Genomic DNA, 24,925 nt, shown 5'->3' with positions numbered 1-24,925 from the left:
CATAAACAGCGGATTCAAAAACTCAAGTCAAACATAACACAAGAATACTACCCCACATGGAAGCCAGTCGAAGTCGTCGAAGAACAAACACAGTCGAAGAACGAACACAGTTGACAGCTGTAGGTCACGTGCAACAACAGACACGAGGAGCATGGCTGCTCTCCAAATGGGTCCCTTCTTTTGTATTGACCCCCTAAGGATTGCTAATCCCCCTTTCTAACTCTTCCCCCAAAAATAATATATCGCCCCTTTTAAAATGTATTGACCCACAAATTAATGAATATTCATGAGCACAGAAACTGCTACGTCATGAATAAATTAGCATAATTAAAAAAAAAATTGCATAAAGTGTAGGTACTCCTTCTGGAGCTCTGCCTTCCCTTTTATCGACTATCAGCATACTGACATGTTTGTTTTTTCCGCCATGACAAAGCAGGAGTATTTTTGCACCCCAATTTTGCTACTTCCGGGAAAGTGGTCTCATTTGTAAATGAGGGCGCTAAACATAGTTGTGTGAGTAACGAAATAGTAAACACACTACCGTCATGGAAGAAGATGGAGTCAGCAAACTATTCAAAACATTGCCTCTGGTTTTAATTAATACACTGTCGTCATGGAAAACTATAGAATAATAGTTTTGCCAGTGTTGAAAACGCAATGCCGAAAAAGTCCCGGAGGGGCAAGGGAAAGAGAAAACACAGACAATTAGGTGTTATCCACCAGGCAGGTGAGCATATGTACACAGTGGAGGGACTGTGATATGTAGGAGTTAGTCGTTTTATTTGCGTATTATTTGTTACCCAGCTGACACGCAGAATCCGTTGTGGTTTCGTAATCGTCTTCTAACACACGTTAGATATTAGATGAACAAGAAGTGGTTTGGTGAGTACGATATCGCATTATTGATTCTCTGGACCAGTTGCAATGTAATAAAACAGCAGTCCGAATCGCACGGTTTGTTGGTGCCGACTTATTGCTAGCTGCAATTAGCGTTAACAGCACAACGAACGAAATAACACACGGTGAAACCATGCGAGCTACAGAACTGCAGCTAACTCATTGATGACTCACTGGAGGGGTTGACCCGAAACAAAGGTTCCTTGGCTTGCGAAGATGTGCGTGGTTTGGATGCGTCCAACTTTGTCACTCCCTGTAGAATTCCAGTATTTTTTTCCCCTAAGATATAGGCGTGCAGATTTTTTTTCTGCTATTGATTCATGCACTGTTTTGCGGATTATTTTTTTCTATGCAAATTATTTATTAAATTATCCCTGCAGAATTTTTTTTCTGTGCAAATTATTTATTTTTCCAAATCTATCTCTCTAAAGTTTTTAATGGTCTACCTGATTTGTAGACATCTTGACCCAAGACACTTCGTCCCAAATTGGACATCTTGACCCAGACACTTTGGACATCTTGACCCACCGCATCAATGCAACCCTATCTCAATGTGGTGACGTGAACCTTTATCTAGTTCAACGTTGATCAACATCTATTGATTCAAAACATCTGCCACAGAGAGCCTGATCGAACCAATCCTTGAATGCAATCCAGTGCAATGGATCAATCCGACGATGACTACATTTTCAGGGGTTGCGTGCTGTGAAATGAACAACATACTGTAGAATACTTTATTTTCGCTGAAGGGATGATTCCGTGAAAATAAAATCCAGCGAATATACTTTTTTTCCTATATTTCATATTAAACTCATCAAAAATCAGTGAAAATAAATTCCAAGCAAAACGCCCAAAAAGCCTTTTCAGCGAAAATTAATTCCAGCGAAAATAAAGTATTCCACAGTAAGTAGAAAACACAAACACTGCAGTCTGCGAGCACTGGGAAAAGAACAACGTTATTGAGAACGGGTCGAGACACGAGTCATCTGAAATAGGTGGGTCGAGATGTCTAAGGGTTACTAGGTTGATTTGTCTAATGAAAAATGGGTCGAGATGTCCAGTAACCCGTATACCCCTAAATCTCTTTACTGTATTATTATGTCATTATGTCATGTGGCATAATTTATCATGAGTTATTCTAATTTATTAGGAAATGTTGACCTTATGCCTTATTGAACAAGTTAAGCTAAGTGAATAAAATAATAGCAGAAATCTGATTGCATTCTACACATTGCCTGCTGAAAGCCTCCATCACTTTTCTATTATTGCTAACGTTCGTTACTTTAATGTGTTCCACAGATGTAACCGTGAATGACTTTGCCAATTGTAAACCTGAGCATGCTAAAAGTGGCAGAATTACCAAAGCTACAGCTAATTCATTGATCAAAGAAGGTAAAACACACAACTCTTTCTATCCTGTGATTTACAATTTATTAAAGCTTGTATTTTGATCAAGACTGAATTTATTTTCTAGAATTAGAATCTTTTTCTCCCTATTCAAAAATAGACACATATTGATTGGCATGCGTATATGCATTTGCCTGTCAGCCAGTCTGTCCAGACCTGTATCTTGGACTTGCTTTAGCTGATAATATTCTAACTTCACGCAAAATGTATCTTGAAATGCATACGCATATCCATTCTTTTTATGATCTTTTCCAGCATAGCTGATTGGCAGACATTTTAATGTTAAAAATTCATTAAAAATTTCAAGCATTTCTGCCATTCCACAACCAGATCTCTGTTGTGTATGGATGGATTTTGTTCAAACTTTGTATATACATTGGACATTATGAGATCTTGATGCACTTCATTTTGTTTTTCAGATCAGGTTCAAAATGGCTGACTGGTGGCCATTTTGTTTTATGAGTGTGGTTCCAAAGTGAGTCTCTGATATGTCTTGACTGATCATGTACAAACTTTATTTATACATAATACATTTTTTTGCACATATGCATGTATATTTGTTTGATTCGAGATGGCTGAATGGTAGCCATTTTAATGTTAAAAATTTATCAAAATATAGCATTTTTTTCTCATTCCGGAAACAGAAATTGGTCGTGTATACATTTTGTGCAAAATTATGGGACCTTGATGCACATCATTTTGTTTCTCGGATCAAATTTAAAGTGACCAACTGGTGGCCATTTTTTTTAATGAACACTGTTCCATAGTGATATCATACATCATGTCACATATATGCACGTTAATTTGTTCGATGATCTGACTGGTTGTCATTTTAATGTTAAATATCCATCAAAATAAAGCATTTCTAACACTTAGGACCAAGATCTCAGTTATTATATGGACAGCTATTGTTCATCTTGATAAATACCCAGTACATTAAACATGTATATCACGTGACCATAATGTTTTCTTCAGATCGGATTTAAAATGACTAAATGCAAATGATGTTCTAAGGCCATGTCACTGACATACCGGTACATTGACTGATCGCAATCACATTTTACAACTACATTATATATCGTATCATTTGTTTAATGTTGTTATTGAAGATGGCTGATACATTTCAGTGTTGTTTACTATTAAACTAACAATATGTCATGACATGCCTTGTTTAGTGAAACACACTGCTAAAAAGTAGGGCAAATATCTGTTGTCAACAAAAGTGCCCCTTGGTGGTGATCAAGCAAAAACAAGTGAAAATAGAATTCACGCGAAGTCATTAATCTCAAAAGATGTTTCATCTCTCTGTGTAATATATAATTTGTTTACTCATACATTGACGTATTACTGTTACAGTGAAGAAAATATCAGGCCCAGTGTGTGAAATGAACAGTGCAATACTAGACGAAGGCGATACAGCTTGGTACGATAAAAATCTCTCTGATTTTGAAGATGATGAAGACAATGGTACTTTGGATGAAAATCACAATCATACAGTTTTGAGTCTTCCAAATCAAGGTATGGGTAGGTCAAAAACTGTATTAGCTCTATTACAAGCCCTACATTCGTATAAGAATATTCCTGTTTTGCTTATGAGAAATGCAAACCGTTTTTAACAAAGAATTCTCTTCTACTAGTAAAATCTTACCTGATTCAAAATGAAAATTGTATCGAACAAAGGCTACATGCTTGAAACAATAGTGACAAAGCAAAGATTGGGATAACTGTTCTTAAGTTGATTACTGTATTTTTTTGACTCCCGTGTGCGAAGCACAAAAGGGAGTCTTTGCAGTTACCCTGTCTGTATGTCTGTATGTATGTCTGTATGTATGTATGTATGTATGTCACTTTTTTTCTTCCACCGTTATCTCAAGAACCACTAATCAAATTTTGGTGAAACTTGGTACATAGATGCTCTGGGATAATGCACAGAGTTGATTAGGTTTTGGTAAAAATCTATGAATATTAATTACCTAATTTGCATGATAATTAGCTGATTTTTAGCTGTTCCAAGACTGTTCCACTGATATCTGAAGAACCACTCATTGGATTTTGATGAAACTTGGCACATGGATGCTCTGAACTAATGCGCAGATTTGATTAGTTTTGGGTAAAAATCTATGAATATTAATTATCTAATTTGAATGATAATTAACTGATTTCAAGCTGTTCCATGACTGTTCCACTGATATTTGAAGAACCACTCATTGGTTTTTGATGAAACTTGGCACAGGGATGCTCTGAACCAATACGCAAATTTGATTAGTTTTGGGTAAAAATCTATAAATATTAGTTACCTAATTTGCATGATAATTAACTGATTTTAAGTTGTTCTATGACTGTTCCACTGATTTTTGAAGAACCACTCATTGGATTTCAATGAAACTTGGCACATGGATGCTCTGTGAACTAATGCGCAGATTTGATTAGTTTTGGGTAAAAATCTGTTAATATTATTAATTACCTAATTTACATAATGATTAATCAATTTTCGGCTTTTCCACTGATATCTCAAGTACTAATCATAACATTTCAATAAAACTTGGTACATAGATGTCATATGACACTGCACAGACCTGGTAGTGTTTAGGGTAATATCAGTACATATTAATTACCTAATTTGCATAATTAATTAATTTTCAGCTTTTGATATTTCGAGTAGTAATGATCACATTTCAATGAAACTTGGTACATAGTTACTTGAGGACTGTGCAGAGACCTAATTAGTTTTTGGGTAAATATTTGTGCATATTAATCACCTTATTAGCATAATTAGTTAATTTTCAGCTTTTCACCTGATATCTCAAGTACTAATCATCACATTTCAATGAGACTTGCGACATTTTCTAGGACTATGCAGAGACCTGATTAATTTTGGGATAAATAATTGTGCCTATTAATTACCTAATTTGCATAATTAGTTAATTTTTTGCTGTTCTATGGCTGTTGCACTGATATCTACAAACCACTCATTGGATTTCAATGAAACTTTTAAAGAGTACCCATCACATTTCAATAAACCTAGGACTATACACCATATTAGTTTTTGGTAAATATGTATGCTTCTTAATCACTTAATTAACATAATTAATTAATACTGATATCTCAAGTATTGATCATCACATTTGAATAAAACTTGGTGCATAAATGCTCTAGGACAATAGACAGCCTGATTAATTTTGGGTTAAAATCTGTTCCTGTTCATATTAACTCTCTAATTAGCATAATAATTAATATTTTTGGGGTTCTAATCACATTTCAATGAAACTTGGTACATTGTGCAGACCTTATTAGTTTTACACATAAATCTGTTCATATCAGTTACCTGATTTACATAATTAGTTTTCAGCTATTCCATCAATATCTCAAGTACAAGTAATTTTGAATTAATTTTTAATGTGTCTTCAATACTCTCAGCACACGGGAGTTCTTTCTAAGCTTTCTTTGATTATACTTCATTTTAATGGGAATCATTATATAAGTATATTATTGAATTCTTCAAATGATTAACCAATTACCATATTCGACTGACTTAGCGCCCAGGGAAAAATTAAATTGCGAAATTAGTTCCGTCGTCATTTGATTTCACCAATACTTTTACAATGAAACAGAAATGGTCACAAAAATATGCACATTTTATTACAATATTAATTAAGTACCACCAGAATTTACGAGATTAAAATTATTAGAGTCTGTTGGAACACAGTCAAAGTCAAAATATTCAACTCCATTGACGAATGCGTTTGATTCTACGCAAACTCTTGATGAAAAACATTTTCTGCCAGGATGTTTTCTTACACGATATGACCTGCAACAACGGCCTTTGACTTGTTATACTAATAATCAGAATGCTGTATTGTACCATTGCATTTCTTTGGGAATTTCCAAGGGCATTCTTGCTAATGATATGCAAAAGTGAATTATCGATGTCAAAGTATGATCTGTTGGAACTGATTTCAGCCAAAAAAATGATTTTTTTTTAAAACTGGTAATTAGCAATTTTTTAAAGGTAAATAAACTAAATATGGAATGAAGTATTTACCATCATTTGTTAACAGGTCATTAGTGTAGTTCATCTACGGTTACCATTTTTACGTATTCATATGTTATTCACATCTTTCGATAACCATGCTGTATTATATAAATACAATTACCTATATTTGGGAAAAGTCAAACAATGATCAAAAACCAGAAATTAGAAATGACCCAAAAGTGGGGGGTGGGGGGTGCTTGGCCAAGCATGGGCGCTAAGTTGGTCAAGTACAGCAACTTCAAATTTAACCAATACAATTTTTAATTTGTTTATTTTTTATTAATTTCTGCCTTATTCTGGGCTGGGGAAGGGTGGTGGGAAGTGGAAGGTTCATTCTTTTGATTCCATTGGAAGTTGCGACACATTCTTCTATTTAATGTTTTGTTATTGCCAGTGATCTCAACAACTTACTACAGTATGTATAGGCTTATTATTATTAATATTTTGTTATCTCTAGTATGCCCACCCATGTTTTAATCTCAGCTCACTCTGGTTCATTATATGAACTCTCTTGATTGTTTTTGTGTATTAAAGTCATAGAAAACTTAATCACAATGAAAATTGAACCTTTTACAGGATATTTTATGTGTATTTACATTCTAGTCCTGCTTTCTATCACAGGTACACAAAGACAAAAGAAGACAACCAGCATTATCGGTACTTCAGACAATATTATCAAAGGTTGTGAGTATCCCATAGACGTCTGGTTTCTGGTGTCCAATTACATCCGACCAGAAGATGTGGGTAGATTTGCCAGTATTTGCAAGGCTTCATACTATGTAACGAGTACAACTCAATTCTGGTCTCGCCTTTATCATAGGTACAGTATACTCTTTACTGCGTATACATAGTATATTCATGGTTTACCAAGTAAATGAGCAAAGTAGTAGATCTTATACTCTTAAAGTAGTCACCACAGCTTAATAATAGAGAATTCACAACACCAAGAGCTGTTGGCTTAGAATCTGGTTTATTGCTGGGTATTACCAAAATTGAGGAGGAAATTACACTTCAACTTTCATCATGAGAAATGTCCAGGTGAATTCTATGAAGAGTTTTAGAACAAATTTTATGTAGTTCTGGAACTATCTAGAACAAACTGTGTTTTTTTTTAGAACTATTACCTGGTTCACATAGATTAGAAATACATCATTGTAGAAATAGAGAGAACACCAGCATTCACACTGGCCCTACAACGGCTTATTTTGATTGCGATCAAACAACACTAAAAACACTAGTGTACAAGTAATTCTATATTATGTCTGTGTAGCATGCCCTCTGTAGTTAGGTTTGTGTTGTATATTCTAAAATGGCGGTCCACAACATAAAAGTTGATTGTGTGCTTCTCGTCATTGGCGGCGGAATGTAAATTTGTTTTTGTGCAGGCCAGTTCAAGATATCAATGGTACCGAATTGCAGTGGAAGAAACAAATTTGGCTGTTTTGCCATAGATTACAATTTTCTTTCCTTATTGTCAGTTACATCCTTAACTTTGTATTTTGATTGTGTTTAATTTGCTATTGTATTTCTGCAATTCAGGTTTTGTGCCACGCATGATGAACTGCCAGTCTCTCTGAAACCGAATGCAATGCAGAAGATATTTAAGCTGAGGGCTTGCGTGATACGGTCACTGTTTTTCACGTATCCACCGTACAGGAGCCGTACCCGAAGCACCGTGCCGTTAGATTCAGAGACCCCCCACAGCTTAGAACACTCCAAGTGCCTGTACATGTGGGTCTCCCACAAACATCAAACCAACAAGACATGGAACTTTTCCTTCAAATTTCAAATGCCATCTCTGAAAAACCAGAAGTTTTCAGATCTTGGCGTCAACTACGATCATTTGTGGGCCAACAGTGAGGAAAACTGCTGCATCTTGAGTGTGGTCTGTAGTCATTTTATCCGTGTTCCAGCCATCATGGGAATGATACTGACTAAAGTCTACCTCAATGTGAGCAGAGATATGAGGTTCTTTAATCTTAAATTAGTTTTTCACACATTACGAGAGAAAGGCTCGTACAGTAAAAATAATGGAGTTACAGTCACGTTGGATCCAGTTATAAATGCTAAAGTACTGCATTGGTGGCATCCTCATTATGCAGGAAATGAGTAATTGTTACCAATAGTAATGCTACAGAGACTCCTCCATCTTACACGGCATATGTCCCTGAAAAAGAAACTAAAATCATATATTCAATTCTTCATGTTTCTGAAGAAGAAAAAGAAAAGAAAGCATACCCTGTGCATACTCTTGTGATGTTATTAATGATGTCATACGTACATGTCGAAAGTCTCAGTATCTGGGAAATTTAAAAAATGTTCATAAAAATGTTCTCTTGTTACATGTATATTGGTCCATATACTGTCGTGGTGGGTCATGAGAAGCCCACTACTAGAGGACATAAACACACTAATCAGACCTGTGTTATGAGGTGGTGTTTCCCAGTAAGTATGATATCATTCTTAACACTAGAAATCGTAAGTGTGTGATTTCTATCATTGAACATTAAAATTATCAGTTTATAAGCTCTAGCTTCAAAAGTATATCTGATAATTTCTTGTGAAAACGTTTTGGGATTTAATTTATGGATTAATATCATTTTTCATTCACTTTGGCTTCTGAAGGAGAAAATCTGATATAGAATTAGTTTGTTGGTCTGCTATCTTCTGCAGCAGTTTAATGTCACAGGGATCTGGTTTCACAAACTGGGATGTTTGATCCACCATAAATGAATGAAGGAAGGAAGGAAGGAATGAATAAATAAATGAATGAATGTCCTCTACTACTATGAAACTGTAAACAAACCCTGATTATTAACTTGTATTACTTAATGTGTTCCCCTGTACAGAATATTCTCTGCTCAACATAATTTGGCTGAATCCTTTTCATTAGTGTCCCAGTGTTAAGTTGAGTTTGTACATATAAAACCTGTTCCCTTAATACAAGTAGAGTACAAAAATTCTCTCAAAGAGCTTTATTGGTACTATTATATTATAAAAAAATATTTGATACTGTAAAATACTTTATTTTAGCTGGTATTAATTTTCGCTGAAGAGATTTTTTAGGTGTTTTGTATGGAATTTATTTTCACTTATTTTTGACGAGTTGAATGTAAAATATAGAAAAAATGGTATATTCGCTTGATTTTATTTTCACTGAATTATTTTTTCAGCGAAAATTGATTCCAAGAGAAAATAAAGTATAACAGTAGTCTGAATATGTGCAAACTGGGGGAAATGTATATTGAATGCTTATCTGCATGTTCAAATGCTTTGGTTTGCTTCAACTTGTTTATTCAAATTTTCCTCTGCTAATGCCTTTGAATTTTGAATTTGAAAAAAAAAACTGCCTTAATGGGGAAAAAAAACATTTGCCAACATTTGGAGATGCTTAAAATCATTGAATATTGAACATTCATTCCCTGTGCTTTTTGCGCCTTCAGACCATCCTGTATTTCACATAAATTCCAAATCTAGCTTTAGGAATGGTCTGAGTGTGAACTTTAATATGAAGAACTATGAAAAGTGATAATGGTATATTCTAAGCTTATAAAATAGAAAATATTTGGGATTACAGGCACTTGTAATTTAAGTTTGGCTTGATTAGAGAATTGCCATTTTGAAGAGGGCATTTGTTAATGTATGCAAGCCATGCCATTTAATGTGCTGAAGGTAGTGAATCATTAAATTTTCACTGCTGAAATATGTTCATGATTTTATGGCATTCATTAAGAACAAATCTCATCTAAGTGACTGACACTTTGTATCGTAGAACACATCTTATCGTCTTACTGCTACAAAAATTTGTCTTTCGTAATTTACAATACCGGGTATATTGAGTGAAAGCAGGTAGTTTCTTAACTGATCTTGTTATAAATATTCACATTGCAAAAAAAATCATGAGGTTAACAATAAAAAATTTACTATTAATATTTTATTTTTGCATAATTAGATTGAATATTAATGTTTTCTTGTGAAACAATTTTCCTGGTAATCTGCCTGCTACTTTGGTTTGGTAAAGTTGGGTTGTTCATGCAAAAGGATTGCATGGACAATTGACATATATTTCAATGTATTTTACATCAATTCTTGTCAGCTGGACCAAGTTTGAGTTTATTTGTACACTTTGTCTCTTTTATTACTTTTCCTGCAATGATAATAAAGGTTTTTAACGGTATTGTAGTTATCGTGTATGTCGATGTCATCGATAACAATTTCATGTCTTGTTGCCATGATCACTTTGTGCAAAAACTTGAATAAATTATCATTGTATCATAACAGTTCACTTAATCTTGGTGTCTGGCTCAGATGTAAGTGAAAAAAGTGTCTCATTGGGGTGTGTTGTAACTGAAGAATTTAAACCTGAGCTTTTCAGACGTACAATCAGATTACATTCAATAAGAATGTCGGCGAGTGGAAATTACTAGTGTAATTGGATACTGATCTACTTGGACATTTCAGATTATTTTGATAGTTCCAATAAAGTTAATAAAAAACAAACTAAAATTTGGAAAGAAAAGTATTCTATTCAGATGGACGGGCACGAATAAGCATACATCAATCATTGTCATGCCTTAAAGTTGTATTATCTGCAAAGTTTATTTGCCTTCCACACAGTATGCTGGTTGTGCAAGATCTTTTTTTTTTTTTTTTTTTTTTGGACCAGCTTGGCTGTTTATATATACACTTCCTGTATAGAACATTACTTGGCCTAGAATTCTATGTCAACTCCTTTCGTCAAGAAAAGCAGTGATTGGACAAATCACCATGTGTTTAGAATGCATGGCTGTAAATCGGCCAATGACTGAAGGAACTTGCAAAGGCTTGTGGGTAATGGGCATTACCAAATGAATTCTATAGGCATGGAAGCATCTTTTTTGGATTTTAGTGATCTGTGAAGATCTTCCAGAGTAAATAAATAACTTATGAATGTTCATAAAACAATTTCAAGTCTTCATGAAATGCATAGTATACTGTTGCATTTTGCTGATAGCAATATGCACTTAATTAAAAGGTGAAGATGCAAAATTAACATTGGAATGCATTTTTTCTTTACAAACCAGTGAATTTAAAACCTAGTGAATATCTATTTTAATTATTTTGCCTTATTTTCTATCTACAAATAATAAAATTAACTCTGAAACCACTACATGGTTACTGCTGTCAGTGCTGTGGCAGTGCTGGATATACTTGCCATCTGAATATATTATTCCATTGTGGATTGATTTTTTTCCCATCAGGAATTCACTTTGAAAACCTTTTCTTCTGTCCAGTGATGTCAAAGTTTTAAAAATTTAGAGTACTTAGTACATTATGTCCCCTGTCTAAATTCAGTAATAAGCTTCAGATTTGTAGATCTACATAAAAAGAAGTGAATCGAAAATAAATATAAACTAATTATTTGGTTTTTGCGTTATCTTCCTTTTTTTGTATGAGAAAACATTTGTGAAAACAAATGGCACTATTTGATTGTGAACACATCCCATGGTGGCGTACTTCATAATCGGGAGTAAACTTTGCTTTCTTGACCTGTTTCTTGACAGAGGTTCTACGCCAATAATGGCAGTTTATTTTATTTTATTTCAGCCAAAAAGCTAACAGTACACAATTTGTAAATGAGGATAATTCCCGTTGGCACTCTATCGGGAACATTCATTGAATGTGCTACCTCAGTTGTTTTCTCAACCAAACTTGTCCCGCCCTTCTGAAGAGTAGTGAAATTCCAAACAATCAATCGCGTTGACCTCTTTTATGACCTCGGAGTTGTGGAATGATTAGACTCGTATACTTTGTGAAAACTTTCGTTTATTATGGTGGATAGTTATCGGAATTCGGCCCTATGCCGTCTGGAAGAGCCTGGAAACTCTGTAGGAGTGTACTAGGTCGTCCATTAACATGGCAAGAACAGCCAAACCTGGTGCATTTGCTATTGTTTTACACGATCACAAAAGCGTCTATCGTTTGGGCGACTCACTCAAAGGACATGTTTTGCTTTCACATAGCGAACCGCTTACGCTAAGAGGTAAGAACGCGTATGAGTTTCTGTTGGAAAATCTTATCTGCATGTGTGTGTTTAAATGACGTTCGCTGTTGTATTTTATATGAATTATGCTAACATATGATATCATAATACCAACTATCTCGTAGACCCGACCCGTTTTAGTTATCGGCAGTTGACACACCACAACACTGATCAATACGCTGCATTTTTTTTTAAGTACAATAGCTTGATTAGCGATGAAGTCAGTTTCCTAACCCCGGCGTGTCATACGGGTGTTCATAATTCACGACCCTAAGTTCACCTAAAAAACTTCAATTTCCATTTCATTTCAATTTATCCAAAGTGCTTTAATACTCTTTTATAACGTATCAATATCGTGTGCAACAGCTGTAACGTTGTGGGAACGTCAAAAAATGGTTTCATCTATTGCAATGTCAAATCCTTGACAGCTGATTCTTGCACTTGTCATTGACCCTGTAAATTTGGCTTTGTATTTTGTACTTGATCCTCCAAATTAAAACTTGGTACTTGGTGCAATTTGAGTATTCTGTTTTGAGGCCATATACTAATAGATGTTGACCCCCATGCTGATACCAAACTATGGCCATGACTTGTGTTTTGTTTGCATTATTTCATGTGGTTCCCCTTTATTTTAAATGAGTTTACAACAAGTATGATATTAAATCTGCACAGTCTGAATTTTGTGGGGTTGAACCTTGTCTAGTTTCAATAAACAGATGATTAGCTCATTATTAAGAATTTATTGCAAGTTATTATAAAGAATAAATCCAGACAGATGTTATTCACACTATAGTTGTCTGTGTGAATATCCTGTCTGTCATTCTCAATAAAATGCCATCATTAATACGGTAGTGTGTTGCAGTTAAACATAGATTCTATAAAGTCTATGATTTAACCACCAAATGGACTGCAGCAAGAATTTGTCATGGTCTTTTACACAGAGGTATTCCCTGACAGAGGCACATATATATATACTATTCTGGCAAAGCTGTGAAGGGTAATCCAAGCTGCATGTAGTCGAGGTCATTTAAAACTCATTGACCCTTGATGTATTCTCAGCTTGAGCTTACTACTTGTTATACCAGTCCAAGACATCACTGGATCCTAATCACTTTAACACAGACTATATGGTGTAAAGATGTATTCCTTGAGACATTGCACCCAATTATTTGTCCTAATCATACACACACCATATTTTAGGCATTCCTAATTTCATATGCTCTGCATAAAAAAAATGGCTATATCTTTTGTAATTGGGGTTACCAGTTCATGGAAATATTGAATAGGGTTAATTCATAATTAATAAAAATATCATAAAATGTACAGTGCTGTATTTATTTACTTGGGTACATTCAACATAAAGTAAATTATAGCCCACTGTTGATCACTATATTTTAGCTTGAATTTATTTTTACTGCAAACTTGGTTAACATGCAGACTCTAAAAGCTGTAATTTCCACTGGTACTGTAAAATACTTTATTTTCGCTTGAAACTAATTTTCGCTATTTTCGCTGAAGGAATGATTCAGTCAAAATATAATCCAGCGAATATACCTTTTTTCCTATAATTTGCATTCAATTCATCAAAAATCAGTGAAAATAAATTCTGTACAAAACATCCAAAATGTCTTTTCATCGAAAATTATTTCCAGCTAAAATAAAGTATTTGACAATACTTAATATTATTATAATATTGATGATACAAGCATATTCACTGGATTTAAGATTCATGGAAAACAATGAGTTCTATTGTAGTTTTATGTGTTCACATGAATTTAATATGGCGGATTTCAGTTATAAGCTAAATTACCAAGTGAAAAAATGATTGGCTAAACAGTAATTCATTTTAATTCATTTGGCCCAGACTAAATGCAAACCAGTTGGGAAATAGTATTTTCACTAGATTTTATTTCACAGTCCTTTATCAATTACTGTATACATGTTGAGATGCTTTTGAAATCGGCATGACACAGAATTTACATGCATGTGTTTGCTGTTTATAAGGATGTAGTAGACTTAACAGGGATGTTATAATTAGGCTTGATATTTTCATATAAGAATTGTCCTAAACTATAGTAAACTATATATTTTATTAAAGCACACACTCAAACTACTAGTACTACTAAATGTATTCATTGCATTATATCACTGAATTATTGAAATATGATTTACATTAATGTATGCACTACAAAAATAGAGGAAGTTCGGCATATACTGTGGAATACTTTATTTTGCGAAAAGAGTTTTTTGGGCGTTTTGGATGGAATTTATTTTCACTGATTTTTTTATTAGTTTAATGTGAAATATAGGAAAAAAGTATATTCGCTGGATTTTATTTTCACGGAATCATCCCTTCAGCGAAAATAGCGAAATTAAATTCCAAGCAAAAATCAAAACTTCTAGTAAGGCTGAAACTTTTTACTGTAAATTAGTATTCACCGCAATAACTAACACCGTGACTTGTTATGTACCAACATTTGATCTATTTTACTATCCACTTAGGAGTTCATTCATGCGTAACAATAGCTTTAACAGTCTCCCATGTTGTCATTGTATTGTCAATGTTATACTCAATGGGGTACATGCAGCAAAGATGATTGGAAGATTCTCTAATTCCAAACTCTGATTGATTGAAATTCATTCACTTCACTTCTCTATTTCTTTTCTGGGCAGACAACTACATGTAATCCTTGAGTACATATTGTTTTATAGTGTCTGTCTGTTATGACAATAAATGATAAATGCATTTATTGCTCTGATTCAGTGATTGTTTGAAGTTTTGTACTGTAAAATACTTTATTCTCGCTTGGAATAAATTTTTTGGAATATATCTTTTTTCCTATATTTTTAGCTCCGCTGTCGACTTTGTCGAGCGGAGCTTATCATATGAGTGATTGTCCGGCGTCGTCCGTGTCAATGTTTTACTTTTTCGACTTCTTCTTGAAAACTACAAGCTTGAATGTTTTGATACTTGGTGTATATATACCTCTCTCAGATTTGTTCATTTTGTAATGATATCTTCAATTCTCTAATTTTAGTGAATATTTTTGTCATTTTTGGTAAAAAGTGATATTTTCGACTTCTTGTTAAAAAGCGCAAGTCCAATTGCTTTGATATTACATATATAGGTACTACATGTGGACCTCTCTCAGATTTGTTCATTTTGTAATGATATCTTTAATTTTCTAATTTTGGTGAATATTTTTGTCATTTTTGGTAAAAAGTGATATTTTCGACTTCTTGTTGAAAACCGCAAGTCCAATTGCTTTGATATTATTTACATATATAGGTACTACATGTGGACCACTCTCAAATTTGTTTATTTCATGATATTTCAAATTCTCTAATTTTGATGAATATTTTTATCATTTTTGGTAAAAAGTGATATTTTCTTCTTGTTAAAAACCACAATCATTTATGGTGAAAAATGATATTTTTGAATTCTTGTTGAAAACAGCAAGTCCCATTGTTTTGATACTATACATATTGTTCATTTTCTAATGATATCTTCTGTTCTTTAATTGAAATGTGCATTGCTAACAGCGGAGCTATCTCAGCCGAGAGGCTGCTTGTATATTCATCTCGTCTAAAATCAGTGAAAATAAATCCCATACAAATTGTCCAAAAAGTCTTTTCAGCGAAAATTATTTCCAGTGAAAATAAAGTATTTTACAGTATACTATGTAGTGAGATGGAACAGTACTGTATCTTCGAATACTAGTATCTTTAATTTTAAGCTGGTTTCACTCAATGTCAGAGTTCTGGCTGTTCTCAAGAGTGGTAAACTTTCACGTCTTCAGAGAAACCTTTATTTTTTTTAATTTTGATTTGACTCTTACAAATTAGTTATTTTTTTAGTTCCATTACAAAATCTAGCCTCTGAATGATGTCCAAAATAGTAAAATAATTGCTTAGTTCACAATATGTTACATATACTTCTAGAGTATGTACCATGCTCAATTACATATACCATTCCTACTTGATGCACATACCAGACTACCAGTAGTAATATTATTTTATTATATCTGGGTGTGTCATATTTTAAAATCGTCATAGCGTCATGTTCGATATGGGTCCCATGTGACGTAAATACCACTGGTATGTAACATACTTTGTTTACACATTGTCCTGACTGTTGCTTTGAGATGAATCAAAATTATAAACGAAAGTGTAATTTATTTAAAACAATTACCGGTAAATTGAGTGGAAAAAAAAATTGTCAACACTATCTCTCTTTGCATGCGTTTTTGCTCTTCGTAACCCAGATAAGATATGCAATTATATTTCAAATATATTACCATCCCAGTACAAATTTTTCAGTGAAAACTGTATATTTTAATGATTCTTCTCAGTGGGAAAGATTTTTGTAAATCTCAAATTGATATATATTATTTTCTTTGATTTGATTCTTGTATGGATTTCATTTGGTTTCCATGGTTTCTTCATTTCCATGTTAGTTGACACTTGACCTGTCAATTTTCAAGCTATTTTGCATTTAAACCAGTTTCTAGATTTTTAGGTATAATGAATTTACTGAAAAAGAAAATTAGTTTTGCTGGTAATTGTATTTTTTTAATCAGACTGACTGGAATTCAACTGTCTAGTAACTGGAAATTAAAATTAAATTTTGGTGCTCAAAATTGAAATTCAGTTGTGTCCAGTCATTGTTACATGGTCGTATAAATTGTTATGTACATTTGCTCATGAATTTGTGGTATATCAAAAATCAGACTGTCTGGTTAATAAAGTTGATACTTTATTATCTGTTATCTTTCATGGTCACAACCAATCATATCCAAGACTTTTTAAGTGGGTAATATTAATAAAATGTTAATAAAATTAAAATACTGTTAATCAAATTAATGTTTAAAATTAGTTACGTTGGTGGTATGAAGTTGAAACTATTTTATGAACTTAACATAAATTTATTAGAATAAAAATAATTGAAAATATTAACTTTGTTACTCATCCAGGGTCTATACCACTGCACCAGGTGGTTATTGCTACTGTTAGTCTTAGAATTATAAACTAAATACTTGGCAAATAAATCCTGGATGAAATCCCCCAGCTAATTTTTAATGCTTTGTTTATTTTTAAGTTCAGGATGTAATCAAGGGCACACATGCTCTAAGTGTTTCACTTGTTTCTTTCCCTCCCAGCTTGGCTAAAATTACACTCTTATTTTCTACAACAAAGTAACAGTTGTTTGGCTCATCCCCATTATACAATGACTTTTAATAATAATAATAATATTCATTGAAACCGTATTAATACTAAAGCTATGCTAACATTGCAACATTACTCATTTAATGTAATATATTTTTCATCTACTACCACACGATTCTCTATCTGAGGTTGACAATCCCACAAGCCTCTGACAACTATTTTGTTGTCTTAGCCCAAACATTGCCAGTCCCAATCACAAAGAAGATAACACAGTGCCTCTCTAGATTAACAACTTCTCTTCAACCCACACTAACCATTTTTCCTCCTAATGCAAATAACCACTTCTTACTTCCTGTTCGGCCTGTTTTTAGCTCCGCTGTCGACTTTGTCGAGCGGAGCTTATCATATGAGTGATTGTCCGTCGTCGTCCGTGTTAATGTTTTACTTTTTCGACTTCTTCTTGAAAATTACAAGCCTGAATGCTTTGATACTTGGTGTATATGTACTTTGGGTAGACCTCTCTGAGATTTGTTCATTTCATGTTGATATCTTCAAGTCTCTAATTTTGGTGAATATTTTTGTCATTTTTGGTAAAAAGTGATATTTTCGACTTCTTGTTAAAAACCGCAAGTGCAATTGCTTTGATATTACATATATAGGTACTACATGTGGATCTCTCTCAGATTTGTTCATTTTGTAATGATATCTTTAATTCTCTAATTTTGGTGAATATTTTTGTCATTTTTGGTAAAAAGTGATATTTTCGACTTCTTGTTAAAAAACGCAAGTCCAATTGCTTTGATACTACATATATAGGTACTACATGTGGACCTCTCTCAGATTTGTTCATTTCGTGATGATATCTTCAATTCTCTAATTTTGGTGAATATTTTTGTCATTTTTGGTAAAAAGTGATATTTTCGACTTCTTCTTAAAAAACAAAAGTTCAATTGCTTTGATATTACATATATAGATACTACATGTAGACCTTTCTCAGATTTGTTCATTTCGTGATGATATCTTCAATTCTCTAATTTTGGTGAATATTTTTGGTAAAAAGTGATATTTTCGACTTCTTGTTAAAAACCGCAAGTCCAATTGCTTTGATATTACATATATAGGTACTACATGTGTACCTCTCTCAGATTTGTTCATTTTGTGATGATGTCTTCAAGTCTCTAATTTTGGTGAATATTTTTGTAATTTTTGCTAAAAAGTGATATTTTCGACTTCTTGTTAAAAACCAATAGTTCAATTGCATTGGTATTACGTATATAGATACTACATGTAGACTTTTCTCAGATTTGTTCATTTTGTGATGATATCTTCAATTCTCTAATTTTGGTGAATATTTTTGTCATTTTTGGTAGAAAATGATATTTTCGACTTCTTGTTAAAAACCGCAAGTCCCATTGCTTTGATACTATACATATTGTTCATTTTCTAATGATGTCTTCAGTTCTTTAATTGAAATGTGCATTGCTAACAGCGGAGCTATCTCAGCCGATAGGCTGCTTGTTTTTTTTAGTTCCATGCTCTTAGAGAGTATGACATGATGTGAACCCATGTAAGTAATCTCAGTACTTTTAGGACAATTAGTTTTTGGAGAAATTACTCGCAATTGTTAATTCTTCACTACTGTAAAAATAATTGACACCTGTGAAATATTCACTACTACTACTGTAAAATACTTTCGTTTGGAATTAATTTTCGCTGAAGGAATGATTCAGTGAAAATAAAAATCCAGCGAATATCCCTTTTTTCCTATATTTTCAACTCATCAAAAATCAGTGATATAAATTCCATTGAAAACATCCAAAAAGTCTTTGCAGCAAAAAATTAATTACAGCTAAAATAAAGTATTTTACATTATACTATTTTACTTGACTCATTGATATTGTAAAAAAAATAATCAACCATAAATAAAATGACAAGAGTGAAATTAGAATGCTTTGTAGTATTTTTAACAGAATAAGCCATTCTAAGCTTGAATGCACATGGTTGTACATCATTCAGTTTCCAGTGTATAAATAGTGGAATGTATAACCAGCAGTCAAAGACTAAATTAATAGGACTTGATTTGAAATTGAATAGTGTATGGGTTTCACCTGCTTGTATCTCCAGGACATAGTCAAGGTCATATTACATGGTGTGTACATAAAAATAATGGCCCCATTCCAGCTAAAGGCAACTGCTGTAGTCTCAAGGTTTATGGTCATGATATAAAAATGTGTTTTTAACTTAGTTAAACATTTACAACACCTGTAGTCATTTCCATATTCACTGGTAAACTTTTGTCATTTAAAAACAAAGTATAGATATGTGATAATTTCTTATGACATTTGATGTTTTAACTGGGAGCCAAACGTACATTATATAACAGGCAGCTTGTTTTATTCCTATGAATACATCCCTATTCAAGTACTTCACTTTTATTACCGTGTGTAGGTTTCCATAGGACAATAAAAAGAAGAGAAATCAGTCAAATGTCACTAACATGCTGTATTGTTTGACCTTGGCATTACAAAAAAAAAAAGTATCCAAAGTACCAATTCACTTCATTGACGTTTTTAAATACTCTAGTGTACACATGTCATTCACATTGAAATGAGGTGTCTTACTATGAATGGTATAGCATGATGGCATGATCCAGTGAAGGAGGCTTGGATATCTGGGGGTGTGGACGTGTACATGTGTGTACACAGTACAAGGATCATTTCTCATGTCTGAGGAGATGAGATCTTTTTGTATATTGATTCTCTGAGTTGTGTTAAGGTGATTTCAAAGAATTCTTTGTTTTCCTCATGCACATGTAGGGGTTCCTTGTTGTATGTTAGTAGTAAACACAGACATCTGCAGGCAAATTAATGGAGAATCAATATATGTAGAGTTCTGAATCAGGTTTTGTGTAAATCTGCACATTGCTGTTTTTTTTTTTTTATAATTATGATTTTTCAAATATTAGATGTACAGTTATGTGTGATGAAAATCCTATTTCGTGTGTGCTTCAATCGAATGCACTTGTAACCAGGGGTTATTAACAGTTTCACAGAACAGTTATGTTTGGAAACGTTTGATTGCGTAAACCGAATGAGTGAGATTTTTGATGTACATGTATGTACATACCGGTAATACATGTATGCACTTTGGAAATAAGCAAGTACACTAACCTGTTCTTTCACAGAATCGTTAAGACAAAATATGTTCTGAGAATCACTGACACATTTAGAAGACCCCAGAAAAATTTTCCCATGTTTTGGGAATTGAAAAAAGCATTTTATAGTATTTACTTTTATACAATGTACATGTATTTATTATATATTCACACATCACCTACATACACACAGTGAGAATAAAGCATAATAAATTCAACAAAGAAAAAATATCACAAAATGGAAAAAATAAATCCAGTTTCAGCAATTGTTTGTTTTCATAATCTATATACATGTATTTAAGAATTTAACAATTTAAACAACATATGGCCTAGTTAAGAATATGTGCATCAAGATTATAAACTTCATTTGTGAGCAAGTAGAGTGAAAATAAATAGGAAATAATACAACTATAGACATGTGTAATGTAGGTTTTCTAAAACGAATTGTGTGATTGTTCCTTGTGCAATTGGTCATGTCACCATGCAAGCACTACTCAACTATACAGTCTTCAATATATGACTTTTACCATTCAACTGCTCATTACTCCTTGTTGTACCTTGCCGGCATGGCTTTATATTTGCCTTTAATCCAGGGTCACTGATTTCACCAGGGTAGGGGCTACTTTCTCATAAAACAGACCTTGATAGTTTCCCCTCTACTGTCTAGTGGTGGGAAGTAAATGAAACTGTAGAATTTCATCACACTTCACATTTTTAAAATGCAACAAGGAACAAGTTTTGAGCATTTCTTATTTGATTCCTGAATATAATCTTTGTAAAATTCTACAGAATTATAACATTTGTGACAAACATTTTTAAATTCAATACTCTCAAATATTAAATTAATTGCTAATTGAAATAAATGTCTCTTAAATTCTGTTGACATTATTACAAGCTGCCAATGAACTTGTACATTTATTTCTCTTTACCAATACCACTAATGTGCAAATAACCCTTTTAAGGTAAACCGTCACTATTAAACCTACGTTTAGTAAATAACTGGCAAAAATGTGATCACAATATTTTGTTTCAAGAGTGTTAATTGTTGATTTTCAGTTTTTTTCCAGTACAAAATATGTTTGGAGGAAAACTGCATTATTTTGTAAAAAAATGTCCTTATACCAGTAATGTACTTTACCCATCTGATAACCACATAATAATTTTATGTATAATTTTTTATCCATATGTAACCAAACTGATTTTTCAGATATCATGAGAACTTTTGCAACTTAGGAACCACTGATAAATAGCTCAAAGTCACCATTTTTACGAATGTTTGCATTTGTGTTTGTGTTTTGTGTCGAAAGTAGTGACGCTTATGTCCTGTGTGAACAGATTTGTTTAAACTTATTATTGAACATAATGGGACCTTGGTGTATGCCATTATATTTTTTGGATAATGTTCAAAATGGCCAAATGGCAGCCATTTTAATAAAAGCATAGTGAAAATGTCAATCTATCCTAAATACAAGTCTGAGTATTCCTATAGCTTTATTGGGGTCTTCGGATTATTATGTGACATGTTAGATATTCAGAATACATGTATGTGGGCATTTTGGGGGAAAAATGAGGATTCATCAGGATCAAATTACTGCTAACTGCAGTAATTTGGAACAAAATCAAATCACTGTGAATCTATGTGCTTTGGAACTCTATTCAAGTATAAAAATTTCAAGCACACATTCAAAGGGAAGCCAAAATAAATGCAGGTATTTGGACATGCTGCAAAACATTGTAATTTGAACGTTTATTGTGTATTTCCCACAATTTCTGCAATTCCAGACTATCAAATAAATGTCATGTCCTTAGACCTTCGACAAAGCTCTATGAATTCTCACAGTGAAACTCTAATCCTAAAGTCAACACGTTACTTGCATGTTGCATACATAGTGGAGTTCACGTTAGAGATCTCGGCACGTGCCGAAAATTGTATGTGAACGGTCGGGACCGAGTCGGCACATGCTGAAAAGAACTCGATCTCGGTCCCGATGGGAGCTTGGGACCGAAACTCAGCACAGGTTGAGATTTGCTGCCTGAACAGTCGGCACGAGCCGAAATCACGCCCTCATTGGTAAATTTAAGAAAAACATAAGTTGATTGATACTAGCATGAAATGACGATGACAGGAAATTCGGATATACTAGTAGATGGTCGGATGCTGTAGTAATGAATGCAAACCGTCATCAGCGATGCATATTTATGTGCTGCTACAACCTCTATTTTCTTGCACATTTTACATTGACGTGAAAAAAATAATTGTGTTTCGAATCTTCTTTGCCGTTCATGTGCACGATGGCTCGTAATAAACACCATTGCAACAAATGGATATGATTTCACTATAACAATTATTACTATTATCATCATATGCGTATCGTTTGGGCCAAAAGATCGACGAATGAGAGCGTGATTTCGGCACAAGCCCAGTCGGTCCTAAGTGGGTCCTGAATAACGTGAACACAGCTGCTGTAATCCCTCTGCAAACACAACTGATTAAAAATTTCGACACGTGCTGAGATCCCGTAACGTGAACGTAGTACATGTTTATGCTGTTTGCGTGTTGCGTACATGTTACTTGCACTGTGCATACATGTTACTTGCACTGTGCATACATGTTACTTGCATCGTGCATACATGTTACTTGCACCGTGCATACATGTTACTTGTATGTTGCAAACATGTTACTTGTATGTTGCATACATGTTACTTGCACTGTGCATACATGTTACTTGCATCGTGCATACATGTTACTTGCACCGTGCATACATGTTACTTGCACCGTGCATACATGTTACTTGCACCGTGCATACATGTTACTTGCACCGTGCATACATGTTACTTGCACCGTGCATACATGTTACTTGCACCGTGCATACATGTTACTTGCACCGTGCATACATGTTACTTGCACCGTGCATACATGTTACTTGCACCGTGCATACATGTTACTTGCACCGTGCATACATGTTACTTGCATATTGCATGCATGTTCTTTGCATGTTGCATACATGTTACTTGCACCGTGCATACATGTACATGTTACTTGCACCGTGCATACATGTTACTTGCACCGTGCATACATGTTACTTGCACCGTGCATACATGTTAATTGCATGTTGCATACATGTTACTTGCACCGTGCCTACATGTTACTTGCGCCATGCCTACATGTTACTTGCAATCATGCATACATGTTACTTGCACCGTGCATACATGTTACTTGCACCGTGCATACATGTTACTTGCACCGTGCATACATGTTACTTGCATCGTGCATACATGTTACTTGCACCGTGCATACATGTTATTTGCATGTTGCATACATGTTACTTGCACAGTGCATACATGTTACTTGCACCGTGCATACATGTTACTTGCACCGTGCATACATGTTACTTGCACCGTGCATACATGTACATGTTACTTGCACCGTGCATACATGTTACTTGCACCGTGCATACATGTTACTTGCACCGTGCATACATGTTACTTGCACCGTGCATACATGTACATGTTACTTGCACCATGCATACATGTTAATTGCATGTTGCATACATGTTACTTGCACCGTGCCTACATGTTACTTGCACCGTGGATACATGTTACTTGCACTGTGCATAGATGTTACTTGCACCGTGCATACATGTTACTTGCACCATGCATACATGTTAATTGCATGTTGCATACATGTTACTTGCACCGTGCCTACATGTTACTTGCACCGTGCATACATGTTACTTGCACCGTGCATACATGTTACTTGCACCGTGCATACATGTTACTTGCACCGTGCATACATGTTACTTGCACCGTGCATACATGTTACTTGCACCGTGCATACATGTTACTTGCACCGTGCATACATGTTACTTGCACCGTGCATACATGTTACTTGCACCGTGCATACATGTTACTTGCACCGTGCCTACATGTTACTTGCACCGTGCCTACATGTTACTTGCACCGTGCATACATGTTACTTGCACCGTGCATACATGTTACTTGCACCGTGCATACATGTTACTTGCACTGTGCATACATGTTACTTGCACCGTGCATACATGTTACTTGCACCGTGCATACATGTTACTTGCACCGTGAATACATGTTACTTGTATGTTGCAAACATGTTACTTGCATCGTGCATACATGTTACTTGTATGTTGCATACATATTATTTGCATGTTGCATACATGTTACTTGCACCGTGCATACATGTTACTTGCATCGTGCATACATGTACATGTTA

General features: G+C 34.1%; 2 protein-coding genes across 2 annotated transcripts in view; both read left to right on the top strand.

Annotated features, from left to right (window-relative positions):
- The first annotated feature begins 535 nt into the window (after positions 1 to 535).
- On the top strand, positions 536 to 10,615 carry LOC102802297 (transmembrane protein 183-like). The gene is made up of 5 exons (XM_085499688.1): positions 536 to 727; positions 2,197 to 2,289; positions 3,661 to 3,822; positions 6,959 to 7,157; positions 7,877 to 10,615. The coding sequence occupies exons 1-5, from the start codon at positions 658 to 660 to the stop codon at positions 8,448 to 8,450; spliced, it is 1,098 nt and encodes a 365-aa protein (XP_085355814.1). The 5' UTR covers positions 536 to 657; the 3' UTR covers positions 8,451 to 10,615.
- A 1,468-nt stretch (positions 10,616 to 12,083) lies between these two features.
- Positions 12,084 to 24,925, top strand: part of LOC144343823 (arrestin domain-containing protein 4-like) — a 39,372-nt gene continuing 26,530 nt past the window's right edge. The window contains exon 1 of the mRNA XM_085499684.1: positions 12,084 to 12,359. Coding sequence (XP_085355810.1) covers positions 12,233 to 12,359 — 127 coding nt within the window. The 5' untranslated portion in view covers positions 12,084 to 12,232. The remainder of the gene's footprint in view (positions 12,360 to 24,925) is intronic.

This window comes from Saccoglossus kowalevskii, chromosome 1 (genome assembly GCF_978046115.1).
Source record: "Saccoglossus kowalevskii chromosome 1, keSacKowa6.1, whole genome shotgun sequence".
Classification (NCBI taxonomy): Eukaryota; Metazoa; Hemichordata; class Enteropneusta; family Harrimaniidae; genus Saccoglossus; species Saccoglossus kowalevskii.
Note: the sequence above shows the minus strand (reverse complement) of the source record. Positions and strands in the feature narration are given on the sequence as shown.

Excerpts from the sequence above, each read along its gene's own strand:
- LOC102802297 (XM_085499688.1), top strand. The coding sequence starts at position 658 with ATGCCGAAAAAGTCCCGGAGGGGCAAGGGAAAGAGAAAACACAGACAA. Across the intron at positions 728-2,196 it reads AGGTGTTATCCACCAGGCAG|ATGTAACCGTGAATGACTTT; the intron begins GTGAGCATATGT and ends TGTGTTCCACAG. Across the intron at positions 7,158-7,876 it reads TGGTCTCGCCTTTATCATAG|GTTTTGTGCCACGCATGATG; the intron begins GTACAGTATACT and ends TCTGCAATTCAG.